Source organism: Agelaius tricolor, unplaced genomic scaffold (genome assembly GCF_023055355.1).
Source record: "Agelaius tricolor isolate 1412-34295 unplaced genomic scaffold, bAgeTri1.0.p SCAF_35, whole genome shotgun sequence".
Classification (NCBI taxonomy): Eukaryota; Metazoa; Chordata; class Aves; order Passeriformes; family Icteridae; genus Agelaius; species Agelaius tricolor.
Window position 1 is genome coordinate 5,452,467 of NW_027269295.1, and position 21,287 is coordinate 5,473,753.

The 21,287-nt window shown below is 47.0% G+C and overlaps 2 protein-coding genes across 4 annotated transcripts; both read left to right on the forward strand.

Annotated features, from left to right (window-relative positions):
* Positions 1-2,548: 2,548 nt before the first annotated feature.
* JPT1 (Jupiter microtubule associated homolog 1) lies at positions 2,549-13,103 on the forward strand. Of its 2 annotated transcripts, none has more exons than XM_071452797.1 (5): positions 2,549-2,721; positions 5,289-5,428; positions 6,070-6,167; positions 8,054-8,081; positions 12,128-13,103. In XM_071452797.1, exons 1-5 carry the CDS (start codon positions 2,666-2,668, stop codon positions 12,289-12,291), a joined length of 486 nt encoding a protein of 161 aa, XP_071308898.1. In that variant the 5' UTR covers positions 2,549-2,665; the 3' UTR covers positions 12,292-13,103. The 2 variants fall into 2 exon arrangements, with proteins under 2 accessions (XP_071308898.1, XP_071308899.1); XM_071452798.1 differs by having other exon boundaries at positions 2,550-2,721; positions 12,143-13,103.
* Positions 13,104-13,237: 134 nt separating this feature from the next.
* Positions 13,238-21,049, forward strand: NT5C (5', 3'-nucleotidase, cytosolic). 2 transcript variants are annotated; one of them, XM_071452793.1, is made up of 5 exons: positions 13,238-14,281; positions 19,478-19,578; positions 19,663-19,723; positions 20,479-20,593; positions 20,673-21,049. In XM_071452793.1, the coding sequence occupies exons 1-5, from the start codon at positions 14,003-14,005 to the stop codon at positions 20,813-20,815; spliced, it is 699 nt and encodes a 232-aa protein (XP_071308894.1). In that variant the 5' UTR covers positions 13,238-14,002; the 3' UTR covers positions 20,816-21,049. The 2 variants fall into 2 exon arrangements, with proteins under 2 accessions (XP_071308894.1, XP_071308895.1); XM_071452794.1 differs by lacking the exon at positions 19,478-19,578.
* The last annotated feature ends 238 nt before the right edge of the window (positions 21,050-21,287 follow it).

A 21,287-nucleotide genomic window follows, 5' to 3' on the forward strand; every position in this document is an offset into this window, starting at 1 on the left:
AGACAGGAACAGCAGTATGAGTTGGCCACTCAGTTTTTTGTGTCATTCAGAGCTCTGAGAGGAGTCTGGGCACTGTGGTGCAATTCCCCATCCCAAACAATGACAAGCTGTTGGGAACTTTTCCTGAAGATGTAGAGAGGTACCAGAGCAACTTTCACAACTCTTGAAAACAACAGCATCAGCTCTGTGGGACAAACCATTGGATCTGTAGGATCCACATTCCACTGAACCTCCATGCATCGCTCCACATGCAAAAAAATCTGACAGGACAAATCCAGCTGTGGCAAGGATTGTTTATTAGCTGCACTTCAGCTGTGAATGAAATGGGGCAAAAGAAAACTGAGTCAAACCCTCTTTTTGTGCTTGGAATAAAGAAGGGGTTCTCTCTGTGCCAGCCATAAGTAGCAGAGACTGGCATGAAGAAACCCTTGGTCACAGGAGGATGACCAAGATGAGGCTTTTCTCAGATCACTGGTATCTCTCCTTGCCTAACCCTTGCATTTCCTGGAGTCTTGTTCAGACTTCCAGAATGCACAATGCATTGTGCATTCCTTGCTGGTGGAATTTCAACAACAGGTGGAATTGTTTGGTGTCTGAGTCTTCCAGACAGCTGCTGAGAATTGTTCTGGTCAAGTGTCATCATCCTGTGATGGACTGTAAGCTGAGTTTCTGTAGCCATCTTCATAAACTCTCCATCTTGTAATGGATGAATAATCAGAAAAGCAGCTTTTATTTAAGGTCCACCCTGCAGCCAGGCCTGTGAGAGATCAGTGGGGCCCCTTGGAAACACTTAAGGTTTAGAATTCTAAAACTCAGTGTGAAAACTGGCTGTGTCATAGGGAACGGGTTTTTCTTCATCCTGACTTTTTAAAGTGGCTTTATGTGTGTCTCAGGGGTACAAATTAAAGAGTAAAATCCTGTGGCTTTGAATAAGAGGCATTTAGATGACAAAATACTTCTGCAAGTTCCTGAGAGAGCAGATGTTTACCTGTGAGAGCAGATGTTTACCTGTGTGCAGGTATCATTTGACTTCTTAATGCCCAAGCCTAAGGGATAATAGAATTAAAACAACTGTGTCATGTTACTTAAAATTTCCCTTTAATCTATCTCTAAAAAAATGTGATGCAACAGAGAATTCCCTGGGGATCTAAATAGTGGCTGGAGCTTTAAAAAAAAAACAAAGCAGGATTTTTCAAAATGGATCCTAGATTAGAAAAAATAATACATTGGTCCTGTGTGTGTACATTTAACAGTTCTTATCTTTCATTATATGTGTTAATATTAAGGCTGGTGTTTAATTCAGATGCTGGGTGACTCATGTTAAGCATAGAGAGATGTAACACAATCCTTGTGTTCTCCAGACCAAAAAAAATACTTTTCTTTAGAAAGTGTTTTGGGGGTATTAAGGGCTGTTATTAGTGGAAACTGGGGGGGAGCTGGAAAATATGGATTTTCTTTCCCCTTTCTTCCTCCTTTATGCAGGTGCTCATTGAAATAACATTGCTGATGCATAGATTTTGGAGTAAAAGGTGATCAGGGAGGCATCTGTGTCTGTGGAAGTTTCAGGGAGCCCCCAGTCAATAAGTCAAAGGTGGACGTGACAGATGGGTCAGCAGCCAACCTGTGGTGGTTTAAAGTCTGTCCTGTGAGTTTTGTGCTGGGGCTGGAGGGAGATGCACGACCCAAAATTTGCAGCCTTGTGAGCAGCACTGCTGGGCCTTGTACTCCAGCTGCACTAGCCGTGCTGGAACTCAATTTTCATCCAATAATCCAAAATAATAAATTGCAGGTTATTTTACTCCGCCATGATTTTTGAGGTGTTGGCGTTCCCCACCAGGCCTGTGGCCCTGCAGGCCCTGGGCTGTGTCCCAGCCCTTCTCAGATCCAACACCTAAAGCCAGCACAGCCTTGTGCCAACCCGTCCCGCACCGCCATGGCCTCGGTGCGGTTCATTCTTGGAGCTGCTCCATGACAGCTCTGAGGCACCTCCGGGCCCTTTGCGGGCCGGGCACGGCAATCTGTGTGATGGAGCCGGGCCTTGCGCGGCCAGGGGGGTGCCAGGGGTGGGTTTGGTGGCGCGACGGCCGCTTCGGTGGCGTGTCCTGGGCGGTGTCTGTGGGGACAGGAGCCATGCGGAGCTCGCGGAAGCAGCGACGGGACACTCGCACCTCCCGGACCTCCCACACCGCCCGGCCCGGCCCGGCCCGGCCCAGCCCCTCCCGCGGCCCGTCAGAGGGGCAGCGCCGCGGGGACTTTTGTCTGGCCTCAGGTGCGGCTGAGCCAATCACAGCTCGCCGGCGATGAACGACGGCTCTTCCGCCAATCACCAACAGCAGGTGCCACCGCCCACAGCCAATCACCGCAGAGCAGACGTAGTGCTTCACCAATGGGCTTTTAGCGGTGAGGCAAGGCGCCTCAGAATAGACAGGGGGATGGGGCAAGTGGGAGAATGGCAGGGCGCTGTCCAATAAGAGCTCGCGACTGCATTTGAACCGCCCAATGAGAAGGCCGAAGGTGGGCAAGGCTTGCGGTGTGTATAAAAGTTGGGGCGGTGCGGGCGGCGGCCGCAGTTGTCACCGGTAGCGGTAGGGGCGGTGGGTAGGAGCAGCTCTGTCCCCGGGACCGTCACTGTACAGAGCCCTTCCCTTGCTCCGACCCCTCCGCCATGACCACCACGGCCACGTTCTCGGGCATGGACCCCAATGGCAGGAACAGCTCCAGGTCTGCGGGGGCCTCGAGGGCCGCTGGGACCCAGAGGGCGGTGGGGCTGGGGGTCCCGGGGAAGGCATTTCCGGAGCGGTGCTAGGGCGCGGTGCTGAGGCGGGGGCTCCGGCCGGGCCGGGGCTGTGGAAATGCGGTTCCTCCTGGCCTCTCCCGGGCGGGCTGGCCGGAGGCGGGGGCGACCGCGCCCACCCGGGTGGGCTGCGGGGGCATCCCGGGGCCGCTCCGTGCCCGGGGGAGGGAGGTGCGGGAGCTGCCGAGACCCGCCCGGGCTGCTCGGTGCGGCCCCGCCGCCGCCGCCGAACAAAGAAGGGAGGCGACTCCCCGCCTCGCCGCGCAGCCACGGCGCGGGGGCGGGGGGCACCGCGCCCCTCCGCCCGCCTGTCTCCCCCCATCGCCGCGGCCCCCGCGCCCCTCGGCCCCGCGAAGCCGCCGCGAGCTGGGTGGGGCCGGGCGGGCTCCATTGTCTGCGCTGCCCGGCCCCCCTGCCCGTCCCGCTCTGCTGGGGGGGTTCGTTCCCGTTCGGTCCGCGGGCTGCCAGTGCTCGGGGCCGGGGCTGCCCGTTCCCTCGGGCCGCGGCCCCGCTCCCGGGGGCGACCCGCGGCTGGAAGGGGCGGGGGCGAAGCGGAGCCTGTCTGCAAACAAAGAAAACTTGGCAGGTTGGTCTGGAGGAGATGCACCGCGCTGGGTCGGGCATCCGCGGTCTCGGCAGTGGCAGCTGGGGAGGATCGTGTCGTTTTCCACGCTATCGTGGCTTTTTTCAGTAAGGTTTTGGCCTGACAAAGCGGATGCTTCCTGTTCCCTTTTGGCGTTCCAGGGTGCTTTTTAAAGCGAAAAGAAAAAATAAAAATCTTTACAGAGCTTGTTTCCAAACCTTTTGCCAGAGCTCTTCTTGGAGTGTGGGTGGATTTTCGGTGGACATCACTGGGTATCAGGTGAAATTTTAACAGCATTTCATTGCTTGAAGTGTTAAACATGGCTTTCATAAAGCAGATTACAGCATTTCGAGGCTGTGAGAGGCTTCTAATAAAATCTGTCAGCCTTTACGTGAGGCTGGTAAAAGGGATTGATTATTCATTTTTAACAGTTTGAGTGATGGATATTTTTTCCCCCTTCAGCTGCCTATCATTAAGTCTGTCAGTGGAAACTGCTGTGCCCTTAAGAGAGTACTGGTTTCACTGCTGTGGTAAAAAGAGGGGATCAAAGGTTTGGGAACAAGTCCTGGTTTGAACAGACTGTTCTTCAGATTAGTAACTGCAACAGCTATAACTACGAAAATAAACCTTCTATACGTTTCCTCAGAGAAAAAAGGATAAAGGAGTGATTCAAGACCATTACACGGCATCTTGATTCAGAAAAGAGACAAAACAAGTCACAATAAAACATACTCTCCAGTCTGCTGGGATCCTCCCATTAGCAGCTGAGCATTAGCAATTCTTAGAAAAATAATTTTAATAGGAAAAGTATTGTTCTGGTTATGTAACAGTAAATATCCACATCACACACCTTTAGGAATCTCCCTTGCCCTTGGGGTGTTTGAGCTCTGTAGGCTGGAGAAGCAATTTTGTGTTGCAGCTGGAATGTAACAGGCACAAATTCTCCCAAGATGTGAGTTGCACAATTGGACACACTCTTTGTGTTGAATTCCCAGGTTTGGAGTATTAACAAGCTGGGTACTGCTTTGTGTTCTAACTTTGATTTATTAAATTATTTGTTAAGAAGAAGAAGTGTGCGCCATCCTTAGTTTGTCCTAGTGTTCATTTTGGAGTATTGGAGGTCTTGAAGGCCCAAGAAGCCCCAGGTTCTATTGGTGTCCTCACATCTCTCTAGGAGTTTTGAAAGTTCTCACACAGTTTTTTTTCTCCTGGCTTTTGTCTGGCTTCTCCAGCTAACAAAACATCTCCTGCTTATGAAAATAAGATCAGGAGGAGTTTATGTTTCAAGATTTATTTTGCTGCAGCTGTTCATTTTGGTTGGGTTCTGCAGGTTGGAAAGCAGACTGCAATCAAGCTCTTGAAGTACTGAGCCGGCTTCTTTTGTGTCTAAGAGCAGATTGTTAGATTTAGGTTACATATCTGGAGCTTTGTACACGTGTCTCTCCTAATAATAGTCTACTCCAAGCTGTTTAATATCAACTTTTACTTCTAGACCAGCAGCATGCTGCAGACTTGAGGTTTTTTTTCCTGAGGAAACGAATCTAAATAAAGGCTGCAGCACCCAGCATCAGTGGTGCAACCAGTCCTTTGGTCTTTGCTGTGCAGCCAGTTTGATGATTAAAAATGAACCTTCCCAGGGTACTCTTAGAAAAGCTGGAATTTTATGTGCCCACATAGTTATTTTTATTTTTTATTTGGCTCATAGTGGTGGGAGCAGCCCTTGGCATGATACTGGATGGAACAAGGGCACAAGTAGAGCACGAGAGCATTTTATTTTTGTAAGTGCCGCTGAAGAGCAGTGGAGATACAGTGCCAGGCTGGAATTCTGGCAGGAGCTTACCTGGATGGTTGAAGTGATGTGCGGGAGTGCAGCTGGGCTGGCACAGGCTGTAAAGCTGCCTCTCTCCACAGAGTGCTGCGTCCTCCCGGCGGCGGCTCCAACTTCTCCCTGGGCTTTGATGAGCCCAAGGAACAGCCTGTGAGGAGGAACAAAATGGCATCCAGCATCTTTGGAACTCCTGAGGAGAACCCACCTTCCTGGGCTAAAGCAGGTGAGGCTGTAGTGCTTTGTTTCCGCATCTGCTGTTGGGGATTCATTTTGTGGCTCAGCCTGATGCTGCTGGTGGCTGGTGTGGAAACCAGAGTTCCCTTCCTGCTTGGTACTTTGGGGTTATGAATGTCTGCTTGCAGAGAATTGTTTATTTCTCATTAATTTCTTCCAGAAGGGTTTATGTTATGCTATGTTATGCTATGTTATTTTATATTATTTTATTTTATGTTAGGTTGCGAGCAGAGAATTGTATTTTGGATGCAGTTTCTCCAAGCTCAGTCACACAAGTGGACTTGTGTCTTACTGTTTGGAGTAGCACTGCTTGGTCTTGATTATTCAGAGGCAGTTTAGCCTCATGTTCTCACAGCTGGATTTAAGCTTCCCTTTCTGCAGAGCACTGCCAGTATGGGTGGCCTTGGTACCCCAAACTGCATCTGTTTAAATGACACTCTCACTGCATAGGGTGCTGCTGTAAGACAATAATTTGTGAGGGATTATCTAAAGGACCAGGACTTTTTAGAATGGTAGAGCCCTAATTTCAAAGAAAAACCTCTCCCAAAGTACCGAAACCTGTGACTATTTATGATCTGCTTTCACATTAAGTTATCTTGCAGCCTGATTAGACTCAATCTCTGGTTGTAGGGGCTAAGCCAGGTGAAACCAGAGACAGCTGTGAATCCTCTGGACCACAAAGAACAAACTCAACTGAGGCAAACTGTGGAGACTTCATAGATCCCAAGGTCAGTACTTGACTACAAAAGAGCCTGATAATGGACAATTCACACTCTGTGTGGGATTGATTTACCACGGATGTTCACACAGTTGGAAGCATTGTAGGATTTGAATCCTTTCTCTCAAATTTGTTTTTTCATGGAGGTTCCCCTTTCCATCTGATACTCTTCCAGTATGCTCAGAAAGAAAGGGCTGGATTTTTCACAAGGACCACTTTGTAGAGCTCTTAACTCATCTCATTGCTGAGACAGTAATGAAGTGATGTGAAATCTAATTTCAGCTCTGTGTGTGATTGTGGGTTTAAACATCTCACAAACAACAGTTACTGCAGCAGACTCTCTGTGGGTCTGACAACAAACTTGGGTTCACATCCCAGCAAATTCTTACCTCAGTAGTTTTAGTACTTTTTTTGTTTTAATACTACCATCAGGTGTGTTATTTTCTATATAAACTCTTTACCTAATAGCAATATGGAGCATAATTTATAGTGTTAGTGGTGTTAAGTAAAATTTGTTAGATGTGTAATTATATTTAATGGGAAAAACAGGGTTCTTTTGAAACACAGTAAATTCAGTAAAAAACCAGTAATTTGAACTTAGATCCCTAGGAATGTAGGCTAACCTGTATTTGCATGAACAAAGTGGAAAAAATAAATCTTGTTTAAAACTCTCCAGCCTTAGGTTTTCTGAAAAGAACTGGGTAGATAAATAATTATCTGAAATGTTGTAGCAGACACCTTTTATCTTAGGTTTTATTTTGGTAATTCATATCAAGCATCACAACCCATTTTTGTTACTAGTTGTAGCTTTAAGTCACAAAACTGTTCTTTGTTACAAAAAATGTCTTATTTCAATTTAGTGACTCTTGTTTCAAATATAAACGAATTTATTTTCTGTGGTATATTTTCAGCTTTAAATTTAACTGTTTAGTCTAATTCTTTCTAAATTGTTTTAAATACTGTGGTTAGCTTTGCAAACAGATTGTTCCCTCGTGGAATACTTTACTTTTGTGCAGTAATTCGGGTGCAAAAGCTGGAGACTTAAGGCGATACATTTGTGTCAGTTTCTGTGCTCTTTTTTAATCCCAGTTTCTGCAGTTTCACTGTGTAATTAGCAATGCTAGATCTATGAAAGTTGATAAATCTGATGCCATTGGAGAGCCTTGGCTGCTGCTGGGAGACTCCTTATCTTTGTGTCAAGCTGCAGCCTGCAAACACATTCAGCATGTAAAGAATGTTGAACTGTTTATGTAGTGAAGGAAACTTCATCAGGGGAAAAAAGCTGATCTGTGTTTCACAAATGAAGTTAAATACCCTGGAAAGAACAAATGCTCTTGGCCTTGCCAACAGATAAATGTAAAGAGCTGCTCAGTAGAAAGCAGAGGATGCTCCACTCTTGCTTGTTGCTGTCAGTGTAATGTTTTTGCCCTTCCTGCTGAGCAGTGGGAATATTCTGGATCCTGTCAATGGTGCTTTATTTAGGATGCTCTGTACAATAAAGTGTTCTTACCCACCTCTGTCCTTCACTGTGGGAGTAACAAATGTGCCACATGTCATCAGGATTACTCCAATATCTGTTTCAAATTCTAGAAGTATGTTAGGCAAATAAAGAACTGGTTAAATTATAAGTCAATCTCTAAGAAATGGTGCTTACAAATCCATGATTTCAATCTGCAGAATTATGAGTGCAGAGCCCACTGTGCCACTCTGGGATCTGTCCCTCAGAACCTGTTGCTGCTCCAAAAGTGCCTCCCTGAGCCCGTGGCTCAGAATGTGGTTCCTCATAGAGCAGTGTGCCCAGACACTGTGGTCACACCATGGAGGAGTATCCACTCCATGGAATAGGAAAATGCTTCATGAAACATGAGATGTAACATGTTCCTCTCTCTTTTCTAGGGAGGAGATGTTGGTGGTGACATTTTTGGTGAGTAATTTCCTCGCACTCCTCTAGTAAAAGCCTGTTGCAGGTGGCTTTGCAGTAGAAGAAGATGTAGGATCTATAAATGGGATCATTTATTGGGAGAGAGGCAGCCTGGGGTTGTCCCTGGAACCCATCAAATCACCAAAGTGACCAGCTGCTTCACTGGAGTGTGGGCATGGAGGGAAATGTGGAATGCTGTTGCTCATCAGGCTAAAAAGGAGAACTGTCCTGTTGGTTTATTTTGCTAGCAGCTGTTGGTGCCAAGATTTGTCTGAGTACTGGAAGGTAAGGTGGAGACTCCTGCAAAGAGTTCAGTGATTGAAAGGCCACGCTGCTGTTAGAGTTGCTTATAATTAAATAGGACAGTCAACATAATTGACTTTAGTTTAGCAGTTTCCTTCTTTCCCATTGTCTTCTCATACAGCAAACTCCACATTCACAGGAAGAATCAAACCCAGCTACTGCTTTTGCAAGTATCTGTATTAACCAGCTCTTGACTTCCTGTTGCTTTTTAAATGCTGATTTTTGCCAAGGAAGTTGATCTGCATACTGCAAATCTCCTGTAAACAGGCATTTCCCCTTGAAGTGCTTTTTCTAGCTCTGAGGCTGGAAATGCCTCCTTTGCAAGATTCACGTTAGGAATATCTGACTTCCTGATGACAGGAATTCGTGTGTTGACTGCTGCTTTCCAAGTGCTACTTTCAACACCTTAGAGTGGTGGGACATCCCTGGGGCCATTAGCACCTCCATGTCCTGAAAAGACACTTGCTGGGAGGGGGCAGAGCTTTTCCAGAACATTTCCACTACCTCTGTGTCTAAAATAAGTATTGCCTCTCTAGCAGGCTGCTTCTAATCCAACTGTACAGGCTCTAGGATTTCTTTCCCATGTCTGTCTGATCCTAATTAGCACTGTAGGCATCCAGTGTTGATGCCTTGAGTAGGAGGATGTGGTTTGCTAATAGAAGAAAACTGCTCTGAGGGCTCTGCTGCTTTTCCTGGTGTTTGTTTAAACCAGTTCCCACAGGGCAGAGGAGATCCCACAAACAGCAGGGAGGTGAGAATGGCTGAGATGCCAGGAAGCAGAAACAGGGCTGCCTGGGATCAGGACAGCTGGCTGAAATTCAGAGTGCAAAGTCAGGTATTCCTGACTTTTTAAAAAGTTCACATTTTCACACGTTTATTTGTCTTTTGGTTTGTTTCTGGCAAGTGACAGTGAAGGAATTTCTTATCAAGGGTCAGGGGAAGCTATGCTGGGAGGTGGTTAAAAAGCAAGTGTTATGGAAGGTATTGTTTGGGATTGTTTCTTGTTGTGGCCATGACTGAAAAATAAATTTTTGAAGGTGGCCAAGAAAATGGCAGGGAAAGGTTTGAATGTTAAACTTTCACTGATGGTACTTAGGAAGGAGTAGAAATTAATGCCTCCTGGAAATGGTGTGTGTGGCAGATACCTGAACATCCTGATGGATTTTTAAATTAATTCCTACCATTGACTGCCTTGGGTATTGTAGCTGAGTGGAGCCCAGTCTCTGATCTGGATCTCCCTCCTCCCCTGGATTTTCCTGCTGTGGGATGGGAAACTTAGGCTGCTGAACATCCCACTGGCACACCTGAGACTTGTACTGGCCTTGTAGGGCTGTCTGTGGGGTTGGGAAAGGAACAATGAACACCTCCAAGCAAAAGCTGTCTGCTGACAAGTTCACAGCACAACCAGATTCTTAATAGGTTTCTGTCATTAAAAAATGTTTAATCTTTTGAATGTGGAAATTATTTTCTGTATGTAACTGATTATAAAACTCCAAGTATGTGTCAGGTGGGATGTGTATATTTATTAATCAAGCCTGTCTAGGGTAAAAAAAACCACTTATTTTGCAGCAGGGCTCTTGTTTCCTCTTTGGGAGCTGTAGTTCCTTTCTGGGCATCAGAGTTCTCAGTGGCTTGCAGTGCACTGAGCAGGGAGCTGTTTCAGGAATTAGACCTTTTCTGAGAAGGGAGGAGCTTTAATATTTTATCTGATCCTGTTGGTTTTACCACTTCACTCATCAGGTTGGCAAACTTAGCTTGATTATGTGGGAAGTGCTAACGTGTATCAGCTACACAAGGAGCTACAGAAACTTCCCCCAAAGCCTCCTGTGCTGGTAATTCTTTTGTGATTCAGGGGCAGTGTGAGCTGAATGAATGTGAGCAGCCAAGGAGAACCAGGCAGTGCCTGAGTGTACATGACCCACAGGAAGGTGGAGCCTGGACCCTGCACAGTGCTGGGACTGTCCCCAGGCAGGGACATTCAGCCCTTGCTGACACAGCAACTACAGGAGCTTCAGGCTTAAAATGTGGTTTTAACCCAGCACAGCTGAAACAGTTAATGAACACAGCAGAGGATCTCTAGTGGAGATTATTGCATGGGGACTGTGCTCAGATGCTGGAGTTCTTTGAGATTATTATAAGCATGGATATAGGGGGAGTTCAGTGGGGCAAAAGTTGGGTTTTGGTGTTTCTGCTAACATTTTGCATTGAAAAAAACAATCTGAGTTGACACAGGCTGTGAGGAAAGCTGCTGCTGGGGGTAGGAAGAATAGAAGGCAAAGGGTAGGACTTAGTAATTACCTTTCAGGTGGGAAAAATGAGCTATGGGAGATGATGCTGGAGGTGGTTTTATTCAGTGCCTTTGTCTGTGACCTGGAAAAGGTAATGAGCAGTGAAGTCTCCAGTTTTGTTGGTGATATTACCTTTTTCAAGTAGTCAAATTGTGCTGATGCTGGGAAAATCTCACTGCCATGAGGACTCAGCTAAATGAGGCAGGCAGGTATAAAGGCAGGATAATCCCTGTGTAAGCAAGTGTAAAGTAATGAATCTGGGGAGTGAGGGGGGGAAAGCCCCCAAAAACTAAACCATGGCAGCCTTGTGTTCAGCTCTGTGCTGTGGTGCTCCCAGGATCTGCCTTGAGTCCTTCCCCTTGAAATTCTTTGAGATGTTTGGAGGTGCCAGCAAAATACTGAATGTCATCAGGGAGAGGATGCAAAATTACTTACTTTTTCCTGTAAACAATGATAATACCCCCATATCTTGAATTTTGTGTACAGTCTTTGATACATGATGTGCAGGGTGTTGTAGTGGAGGTGACAGGGAAGGTGAAGATGAAGGGGTGCAGTGGCTGCTCTGTGAGGGGAGATTAAATAGTTGTGCCTGTTCAGTTTGAAGGAGAAGGCTTGAGGAGGAAAATTGGTCAAGATCTGCTAAATCATGAAGCTTAAGCTGAATGTGCAGCAGTTCTTTGAATTCTCCCAACCCAGAATTAGTGATCATGAGAGGAAAGAAAGGGGTCTGTTAAAAACAGGTGAGGTTCATCTTCACCACCAATATCAGGGGCTGCTTGGTGCTGATTTGGGCCTTTGGCTCGGAACTGCTCATGCTAACCTGTAAAAATGTGAGATGCTGTACTCAATTGTCAACAGTGCAGATACGTTAGTTGTTTGCTCCAGTATCTAAAGTGCTTCCTGTGAAGAATTCCTTCTGTGCCCTGTCTTGTGGCTTGCTCAGAAGGATTTAAAATAAACTATCATGTGCTCTCCAGGGAGTGTACAATCAGAGCCTCCCCATGCATGGCTGTTCCCTGGTGTATCCTGTGTGAAGCCTCAGAAGTGTGTCAGATCCTTTTCCCTCCAGTTAGGAAATTTGGGATGCAGTTTGAGCTCTTGCTGATGCTGCTGTGGCTCCCAGCACCTGCTCAGACCTGAGTAACAACGCCACAGTCACAACACTGTCTGATTATATGTAGAAGACTTAAGCCTTAAGCTGCTTGTCATTAAAAAAAATGAATTGCTGGTGTCCCCTAATGGCAGCTGGCTGAATGTGGCTCTTGCTGAGGGCCTGAGACTGAGCTGTAAGGCCTCAGATTTGATCTGAGAAACACTTCTGAGGGCTTAGTCTGCCCTGCCAGTGGGTGACAGCATCGGAGTGTGTCTGTACCCCTGGACAAATCTGACAGGAGCTGAGCTTCCGTCTGAGCCAGCCAAACATCTGGCTCTCATCATCCACATCAAACACTTTAAAAGCTTCTTTTCTTCTAGAAAACACTGAGGCTGATGTAGAAGCTGCCCCAGGTCAGAGTGAAGAAAAGTCCCTGCCTGCTGCACCTGTTCCTAGCCCAGTAGCACCAGCACCTGCACCCTCCAGGAGAAATCCACCCGGTGGCAAGTCCAGCCTAGTGCTCGGTTAAACCTTTCCCTTCCTGACTGTTTTGAACTTGTGTCTGTTTTCTTTCCCCCATGCTTGTGAACTGCACAACTTGAGCCTGACTGTACATCTCAAATTTCTTTCATTAAAAAGAAGCACTTTATGTACTCCATCTTTTTTTGAAATTAAAGGGTTTTTTTCCACTTCTGTCCTGTGTTTCCCCCAGATCTACTGGAAGTGACATGAGTGTTTTCTAGTGATAGACTTGAGGGAAAGCTTTATGAAGTATTGTAATGTAATTCAAAGGAGAGTAGCTTGGTTCTAAGTGTGCTTAGAGGGTTTTTGTACTGAGATTTTTTTTTAGAACCCCTTAGCTTTACAAGGGTCTAGAATCCTGGTTAACCAGGCCAGCAAACAATCAGCAAGAGCAGTCCCTTCCTCCACATGTGGGATTTAGGTATCGAAAAGTCTTCATTGACTGCATGTGGTAAATGCCTTGAGCCCTGCTGTGCCATATAAATCATTAAGTGGTTAATGTACACCATGCTGCCTTTAAAAACAAAATAAATCTTGATACTGGACTACTATGACACAGGGTCTGTGCCAAATAGAGGGCTGATGACCAGAGCCACCTGGCCTAGTGCTGGGAAGGGGCTGATTCAGACTTTATTCAGTAAAGGTGGAGTGGATCATAAAAATAAGAATTACAGGGCATTTTTTTTACAACTGACTCAATGCTGTGCATGATCATGCTGGTGCTTGACCATGAGGTGAAAATCTCATCCTTTAAAGTGTGTGTTGTAATTTCACAAAGCTGGATTGTTGCTTAAAAGTAAATAATATAGAAATTTTGAAGCAGCGTTTCCTGTGTGGGTTTTATTTCACGGGTTTGGTTTTGCTTTGTTCTCAGTTGTCCTTGTCTCAGCCAACCTTCCCTGCTCTAACAGAGGAGAGTTCTTACACATGGCTTGAGATCACCACCATATATGCTGACTTCCCCTGAAGAGAAAATCTTCTCTTTTCATTTTTGGCTTCTAGATCAGAGAACTGTGGAATATGGCTTGATATATCATTACGGTTTACCCAAAACACTGTTTTGGGTAAGAAAAACAGAGAAAAGTGAGAAAAGTTTATTTTCCTCATTAAAAAGAAAAAAAACAGAAGACCCTAAAGATGGAGAGGGTCTTCTGGAATTGAGACCAAACCATGAAGTTCTCTGCTGTTCTGGAAGGGCTCTGCTGCCCAATAAGCCACAGCAGAGCATCCCTATGGAGCTGCTGTGTTTTATGGTGCTTTTTCCACCCTTCTGTGGGAAGAACTGGTGCCTGAAAGCACCCTGGCTTTCCAGACCACCGCTGGAGAAGCCCTGCCCTGGGGTGCTGAACCTACCGAACTGGATTTGCTGTGACCTGCTCCTGCTGTCCTCCGTCGGGGGGGGTTCCCTGTAGCTGATGTGCACCGTGCCCTGCACCGACTGCACAGAGAGCACGGGGAATAACCCATACATTAATATTTCCTTTGCAAGCCTCGTGCGCAGGGGAGCTTGTTAATGCTCCCTGATGGATCAGAAGATGGTTCAGCGCTGCTGAGGCTCCGCTGTGCTCCTTTTTCCTCGGGCCGGGGACCTGGCAGCGCCACCGCGGGGTTCCCAGGGGTGGCGAGGGTGGCTTTTGTGGGCTTTTGCTCTATTCCCGTTGGAGCCCAGCCCTGTTCCCACGCGGGGCTGCCCTCGGGGCCTTCCGCCCCGCCCCTTCATGCATATTCATGTAGCTAATATGCATATGCATGAGCGCTCTAGCCGTGCCGGACCGGGGGCGCTGCGGGAGCGGCGAGCGGGCTCCGGGCTCGGCATGGGCAGCGCGGCCGGGCCGCTGCGGGTGCTGCTGGACATGGACGGGGTCCTGGCCGACTTCGAGGGCGCCGTGCTGCGGGAATTCCGCGCCCGCTTCCCGGCGGAGCCGCGCGTGGAGCTGGAGGAGCGCCGGGGCTTCTCGGTGCGGGAGCAGTACCGCAGCCTGCGGGAGGACCTGGCGGTGAGTGCGGCTGCGGGGCCAGCACAGCCTCCCCACCCCGCTGGAAACCTCTCCCTGCCCGCCGGGCTCTGCAAAGCTCAGCGTGGGACCAGAGTTTTTTAAAAAACCCTTAAATTACCTGCAGGTATTTTTTTGTCTAGATGGAGTTTGTTTAAGGAATACTCAAGCAATAAATCATGTTTGTTTATGTAATTAATAACCTAATTCATGCCTACTCACTGTATTTACAGGTTCCTAGTTCCAGGAACTTTTGACCATCAATAGTCATCGATCAGAACTCTGGCAGTTTGGACCCTGTGGAAATGCTGACTGGATCCAGCACTCCTGTCTATCAGCCAGTGGCAGGAGCCTGCACTTTTCTGTAGGACAGGAGGGAAATGAAATTGTCATTTCTTAGTAGTAAAAAACCCCAGGGTCAGTACATGATCTTAAAATGAGCAATAAACTTCTAGGGAAAGTGTTCAGCAAGCCTGGATCAGCATCTGTTCCATTTCCTTACAGAGTCCTCAACTGTCCTGTGGTGACCAGAAGGAAGGGTGAAGTCTGGATGTACAGTATTTGTAATTTTGTCTTGCAGATCTCTCTGTTACTCATTCACTCATTAGCAAGCATTAAAAATAGCAGCAGTTTGCATGGATGGAGGGTGTTCCACCAGCTTTCTCCTGCTATTCCTGATCTCTTACCTGCTGTGCACTCAGCTTGTCAGGGCAAGCAGAAGGAATATGGATACAGGATTTCATTCTGTACAAACTCAGATAGAACACATATAGTTCTTGTCCTGCTGTGGAGCAGTGTGAGGATGTGCAAAGCGCTCAGGGAGCTTTTATTGTTCTGCTGCAAAGCAAGAGCAAGAACATGAGTAGGTAAAGAAGAAGATGCTTCAGTGAATGGTTTGATGGCAGAATTTCTACACACACATCCCTCTGTAAAGGGCTGGCTATCCTGGAAGAAGTCACTGATTATCAGTGCACAAATTAAGGCTGCATGAAACCCAAATTTAGAAGTATTGTGAATCCAGACTTCACCCTTCCTTCTGGTCACCACAGGCCAGTCAAGTTCCTTACAGGACTCTAAGGAAACTGCTGATCCAGGCTGTGCTGAATACTTTCCCTGAGAAAGTCATTGCTCATTTTAAGATCCTGTACTGGGCCTGGGAGTTTTTTACTGCTAAGAAATGACAATTCACATTCATTTCACTTCTGTTCCATAGTGAGGTAAAGGCTCCTGCATCAGAGTAAGGGGCAGGAGTGCTGATCCAGTCAGCATTTCCACAGGGTCCAAACTGCGTTCAGATCAATGACTGTTGATGGTCAAAAGTTCCTGGAAGCAGAAACCTGTAAATATAGTCAGTAGACATAAGTTTGGCTACTACATTGAATAAACAAACATGATTTTTTTGTTTAAATGAGTATTCTTTAATCAAATCCTGTGAACAATAACAAAAAAAGTTGCAAGTAATTCAAGGGCTCATGACTTTTTATTTTTTTCTTTTTTGGAAGGCCTACAATCTGATCTATGAGAAAATTGACCTTTGTTCTATTTCTGGAATCCTCATTCCCTAATTTGGCTCATGCTCATCCTGTTCCTCCCCAGACCTTAGGTGTGGCAATGAAATAACCAGATAACTGGTTTGGATCCCAGCACACCAGCAGTGGCAGAAAGCTCTTATCTTGCTGTTCTAGCGGAACTTCCTAAGGAAATAAGCTTTATGGAGCTGTGCTGTGTGTCTGTCTCCTTCAGTAATCTGGAGCTTTGGGCTGGTTCAGGTATCTTTGGCAGAACAATAAAGTTATAGTTTTAAAGATGTGAGGCTCCTTTGGGTTTTATGTAAATTCCATCCATTTAAAAACAGAGTCCTTGTTTGTTCTGCTATGGCTCTACAGAGTGTCTGTGGGACAGGAGATTCCCTGTGGAAAGTCTCTCCTTGGCTCCAGCTTCAGGGAAAGCTTTGGCAGGAGCCAGCAGCCCACACAGGGCAGTTTGTGGGGCCATGTGTCCATGCAGGGAAATAGAGCCTGCAGTTAGTCAGTGCTGAAAGGAGGAGGTCAGCTGGACATGAGGGGGTCAGCTGGACACCAGGGTGTCTCTTTGTTGCAGGTGTCAGCTGCGTCTGTCCATGAACTTCCAGGGTGTGGGATATTCTCATGGCAGGGCCTGGGAAGTGCTGTGATGATGATTTATGCATCACCTCTTGTCTCAGACATCTTTTTGTGAAAATCCTTTCTTAGGATTTTTTCCCTTCTGAGGAGCTGAGGCCTCAGAAACAAAATGTAAACAATAGTTGTCTGCTGCTGTGGAATGCAACAGGTGGATCCGTGATTGGGCTCCTGTGGATGTTTGGATTTGGTGACCAGTCACAGCAGAGCTGGCTCTCGCTCTCTGTCCGAGCCAGCTGCCTTTGTTATCATTCTTTTCCATTCTATTCTTAGCTAGCTTCTGAGAGGAAACCTTTCCTTCTATTTCTTTTTAGTATAGTTATGATGTAATATATATATATCATAAAATAATAAATCAAGCCTTCTGAACATGGATTCAACATTCTCATCTCTCCCCTCATTCAAGAACCCCTGTGACCACTGTCACAACCTCTTCCTGAGTGGTGTTCATGCTTAGCTGGTGCTGAGCAGCTCCCCCTTGAAACTTGAGTCATTACTTTGTTTTTGTTTGTTTTGATTGCAAGTTGATCATTAATTCCACACTGTAAATCCATTTTATTTAGAAGGACTTCTAATCCATTTAATTTTGTTGAAGATTTTTTCACTGCACTTGCCTACCTCCCCTCCTGTGTGCGTGGCCATTTTGTTGGTGGGGATTTATCCCCATGTTTCTTGACCCCAGGCAGTTTCAAGAAAAGGATTCGACATCCCCACCAGTGGTAAAAATTTCTGGAACTATTTTGAAGTCCTGCAAATGGGAAAGCATAGGGACAGATGTAGTCCCGCCAGTTTTGTATCCAAATTGTTATCTTACTAACAGAAGTTAAAAGGAAACATTCAGCATTGGTGGCATGAACGTGAGGAAGGAAAATGGTTTTACTTTCTTTTTCTAGTCACTTTTTTATGAGAGGAAATGGCTTCTGGTTCCAAGAGTCATCAAATCAAATTTCTTTCTCCAACAAAGCCAGACTTTTTTGTGATGTGGTGGAAACTTGCCAGTTTCTGGTGTCTTGCTGAAGGATAAAAGAGCTTTCAGACATGAGCCCCAAGTTTGTAATTCAATCTCCTTGGAAGAGCTCCAGGGAATTGTTGCTGGGATCAGGGAGGCTTTGCATGGAAACAGAGATCCGGGCAGATCTGATTGCCATGTCTGAACCTAGACAGGCTGCTTAACCTCTTCTGATCTGCATGTGAAATCAGGCAGTGCTTCCAGCTTTCTGGCTGTTGATTTATGAGTATTTGTAGGTGATGATAACTGAGTGAGCTTCAGGATCTGGGAGCCTGGCTTAACGCTCACTCTTCCTCACTGCTGCTTAATTGAAATGGGTTTTTGTTGATGTTCCACTGGTGATATAGAGCAAGGAGACCTTCAGCTGGAGTCTGAAGAGCTGGACACTTCTCAGCAAAGGCTGCAGCCTGCCTTTGAAGAATACTAAACAAGAATTAAGAATTTTCCAAACTGTTCAGTGGCATGGGAATGTATGACTTTGATGCTTGTGGAATAATGCTGCTTTGCCACCTCTGAATTTCACTATGTGACCCCAAGGAAGTTAAGATTTGTGTGTTTCAGGGTAAAGAGATATTGGAAGCTTAACCTCTCTGTCTGAAGGTGAAACTTAGGCCTGGAAGGGGCCTCAGCCCTTGGTGCTGCTGTGGGTCCTTTGCCATGATGGGATGTGGGATAAGGAATGGGAAAACCCCTCAGCTGTGACCTGCTGTGAAACAATCATTTAACACAGGCCACTGAATAGGTCAGGGAGCAATTCTTAAAATTAACTAACCAGAGCTGGATTCAAACCAGTAAATTTTCTAATAATAAAAGGCATGAAAATGTCTTACCAGTAAAAATTAAGAAGAAAAGGGACTGGAAGGACACTCCTAGCTGGAAATTGCCCTGGAAATACTGCTCTTCCTTTCAGAGATTAAAGATACCACTGTACTGTATCATATTAAATACTTTTTTGTCTCATTTTTGGCTACATTAGCCTGGGATAACATTGCTCCTCCAGAAATATTGTTTCTTTTCTATTTACATTCCCTTAAAAATGATTCTACCTTTCAAGCTAACCTCCTTCACCACCTGTTTATCATTAACTTCCTCTCTGGTTCGTGTGGCATCCCACCTGCCTGTATGGAAGGCAAGTTTACACTGAGAGCAGGTGCAGACACAAAAGGGATAAAGCCCTTTTAATCACAGAGCTCAGCCCAGTGCTGAGCCAGAGAGGGGAGCAGTGTCCCACAGCACCCTCAAACCCAGCCCAGATGGGGTTCATGGGGTGCACAGATCACCTCTCACAGAGCCAAAAGTTCTTGGGGAAGCACAGGGATTACCTGTGAACTTCTTGCTGCAGTCTCAGACTCTTTGGAGCAGATTTTCACCAGCCCATGACCTCAGGGGAACAGCTCCACCCAGGCTGGAGCCAAGGCCGCCTGCTCCTTCAACAATATTTGAAGTAGGTGGTTGAACATCAAAAAGCAACAGACATGGAGCTTTCCCAGTGCTCTCATCCTCATCTTTCCCTCTTGCTGAAGGGATTCTCCCCAGGTGTGGCTGTGCTGGCCTGGCCATTGGCACGGTCACGTCTGTACCCTGTTTGCTCTGAAGGAGGAGGCTGATGGGCAGTGCCTGTGTCTGCCCACCCCTCCCCAGTGAATCCCTGAGCCCTCAGCTAATCTCAGCCAAATGTGACAGAGGAGGAGAAGCCTCGAATTTGTTCCTTTGGTTTTCATCAGAGCCAGCTGAAAGACACCTGCTAGGAAGGGGTGGGGTGGGAGCTCTGTCTCCCTCAGCCCCCCAGAGACTCCAGTGGGTTGGGGCTGGCTGTGGGAGCAAAGCCAGGCCAGGGGCAGCTCTGCCTCCTCATGAGCCACCAGAAAGTGACTTCTCCTTGTGTGTCCAAGCTGGACCTTTCCCAGAACACAAAGGTGAGAAATTTTATAATTCACTGCTGGGGGGAAGCACCAGGCTGTTACACAGGGGGTGACTGGAGGGTGCTGTGATAGAGCACAACCACTGCTCATGGTCCTCTGTCTCCTGCAGGCCAAGGTAGCCAGTGTCTATGAGTCACCTGGCTTCTTCCTAAGCTTGGATCCAATTCCAGGAGCCCTGGAAGCTGTGCAGGAGATGCTCCACATGCAGGAGTAAGGACACTTTGCACCCTGCAGCCCTTTTCCAGGATCTATCACACTTTCCCCTGACTGCTAACAAAGGCTGTTTCTTTTCAGTACTGAGGTCTTCATTTGCACGAGCCCTCTCCGGAAATACGAGCACTGCATCGTGGAAAAGGTAGGAGAGAATTGTTTTTATTGTGTTTAATGCTGCTTTTGCAAGGCTTTGCTGTTTCATATTACCCAAGTTGGAACTACTCCTTTCTAGAGACAGTAGCTGCTCTAGCTGCCAGGCTTCCCTCAATCCCTGTCTGACGGATAGGTTCTCACACACAGAGCAGTAACTCAGGACAGGGAATCTCCAAGTGCCACATGGTGCCAGAATTGCTGTGGAGCACATGAACCCTGGGCTCTTGGAGCTGGGCTGGGACCAGCTGTGTCAGCAGGTGACAACAAAGGAACTGTTGTAGTGTGATCCACAGGGATGGGGTATTCCCAGGGGATTCTACTCTGGAGAACCACCAACCAACAAAACCTACTTCAGTCTAAATCTGGAGCCTGAGATGTCCCAGAAGAGGTCAGTGCTGTGTGGAGTGTAGTGTTGGAATAAATCCTTTTTCCCTGTGGTACAAGAATGGAAGGGGGGACTTTGATCACTAGAATGACTTAGATGGGTACAACCCATGTGCTCTGGGCAAGCAGCCAGTGCTCACAAATTCAACAGTTGGGCACAGCCAGGGCAGTGCTGAGTGAAGGCTGTCACACAAACAGGTTTAATCAGCATCCTGGGCTGCAGCCAGTCTCCATGTGGGGATTCCTAGACACAGATAAGGTTTACAGGGGGAAGAAATTGCTCTATTAGGGCTGGTCTGACAGGAGTGATGTGCAAACTGAGAGCACAGCAGGATTTTCTCCTGTTCCTTGTCTCTGCAGTATAAGTGGGTAGAGAAACACTTGGGACCCGAGTTTGTGGAGCGGATTATTCTGACCCGAGACAAGACCGTGGTGGCTGCTGACCTGCTGTTTGATGACAAGGACACCATCCAAGGTTTGAACAGCATTTCCATGGTTGGCTGCTGGCTGGGGAGCTGATTTGAGATGATTCCAGCTTTTCCCCCTTCCCACAGGCGCGGAGCCGAACCCGAGCTGGGAGCACATCCTGTTCACCTGCTGCCACAACAGGCACCTCCAGCTGCCGGCCCCGCGCCGGCGCCTGCACTCCTGGGCTGACAACTGGAAGGCCATCCTGGAAAGCAAGCGCAGGCAGTAGTCCAGGAAGGGGATGCTGTGCTCTTCCCACTGCCAGGAAACAACCAGCCCACCCCCTGCCATGCCCAGGAGGCACTGTCACTGCAGGGATCAGCCAGAGAAGAAATGAGCTGCTCCTGTCAGACACAGCGCTCTGGGTTTCTGGAAGATTGCTCTGCACTTTTAATCTCTGTAGTGTTTTTAATGTTTGCTGTTGGAGAAGAGAAACTATAAACTACAAGCAGCTGTGGTTGGATTTTTGTGTGTGTTTAACCTCACTCCTGTTTGGTTTGTGCTCTCTGGGGGCAGAGGGGAGAGAAAAAGAGGAAGAAGGCTCTCATATGGGAGCAGATCCAGTGTAGGTGTCTGACAGGAAGCACTGGGCTCAACAGTCAAACCTTTTAAATGTTATCTATTTAGCCACCTTGGTTATTGGGTTTTCTCTTGCCTCATGGCTGATAATGAAAAGAGACAAGGCTGGCTTCGATTTCTTA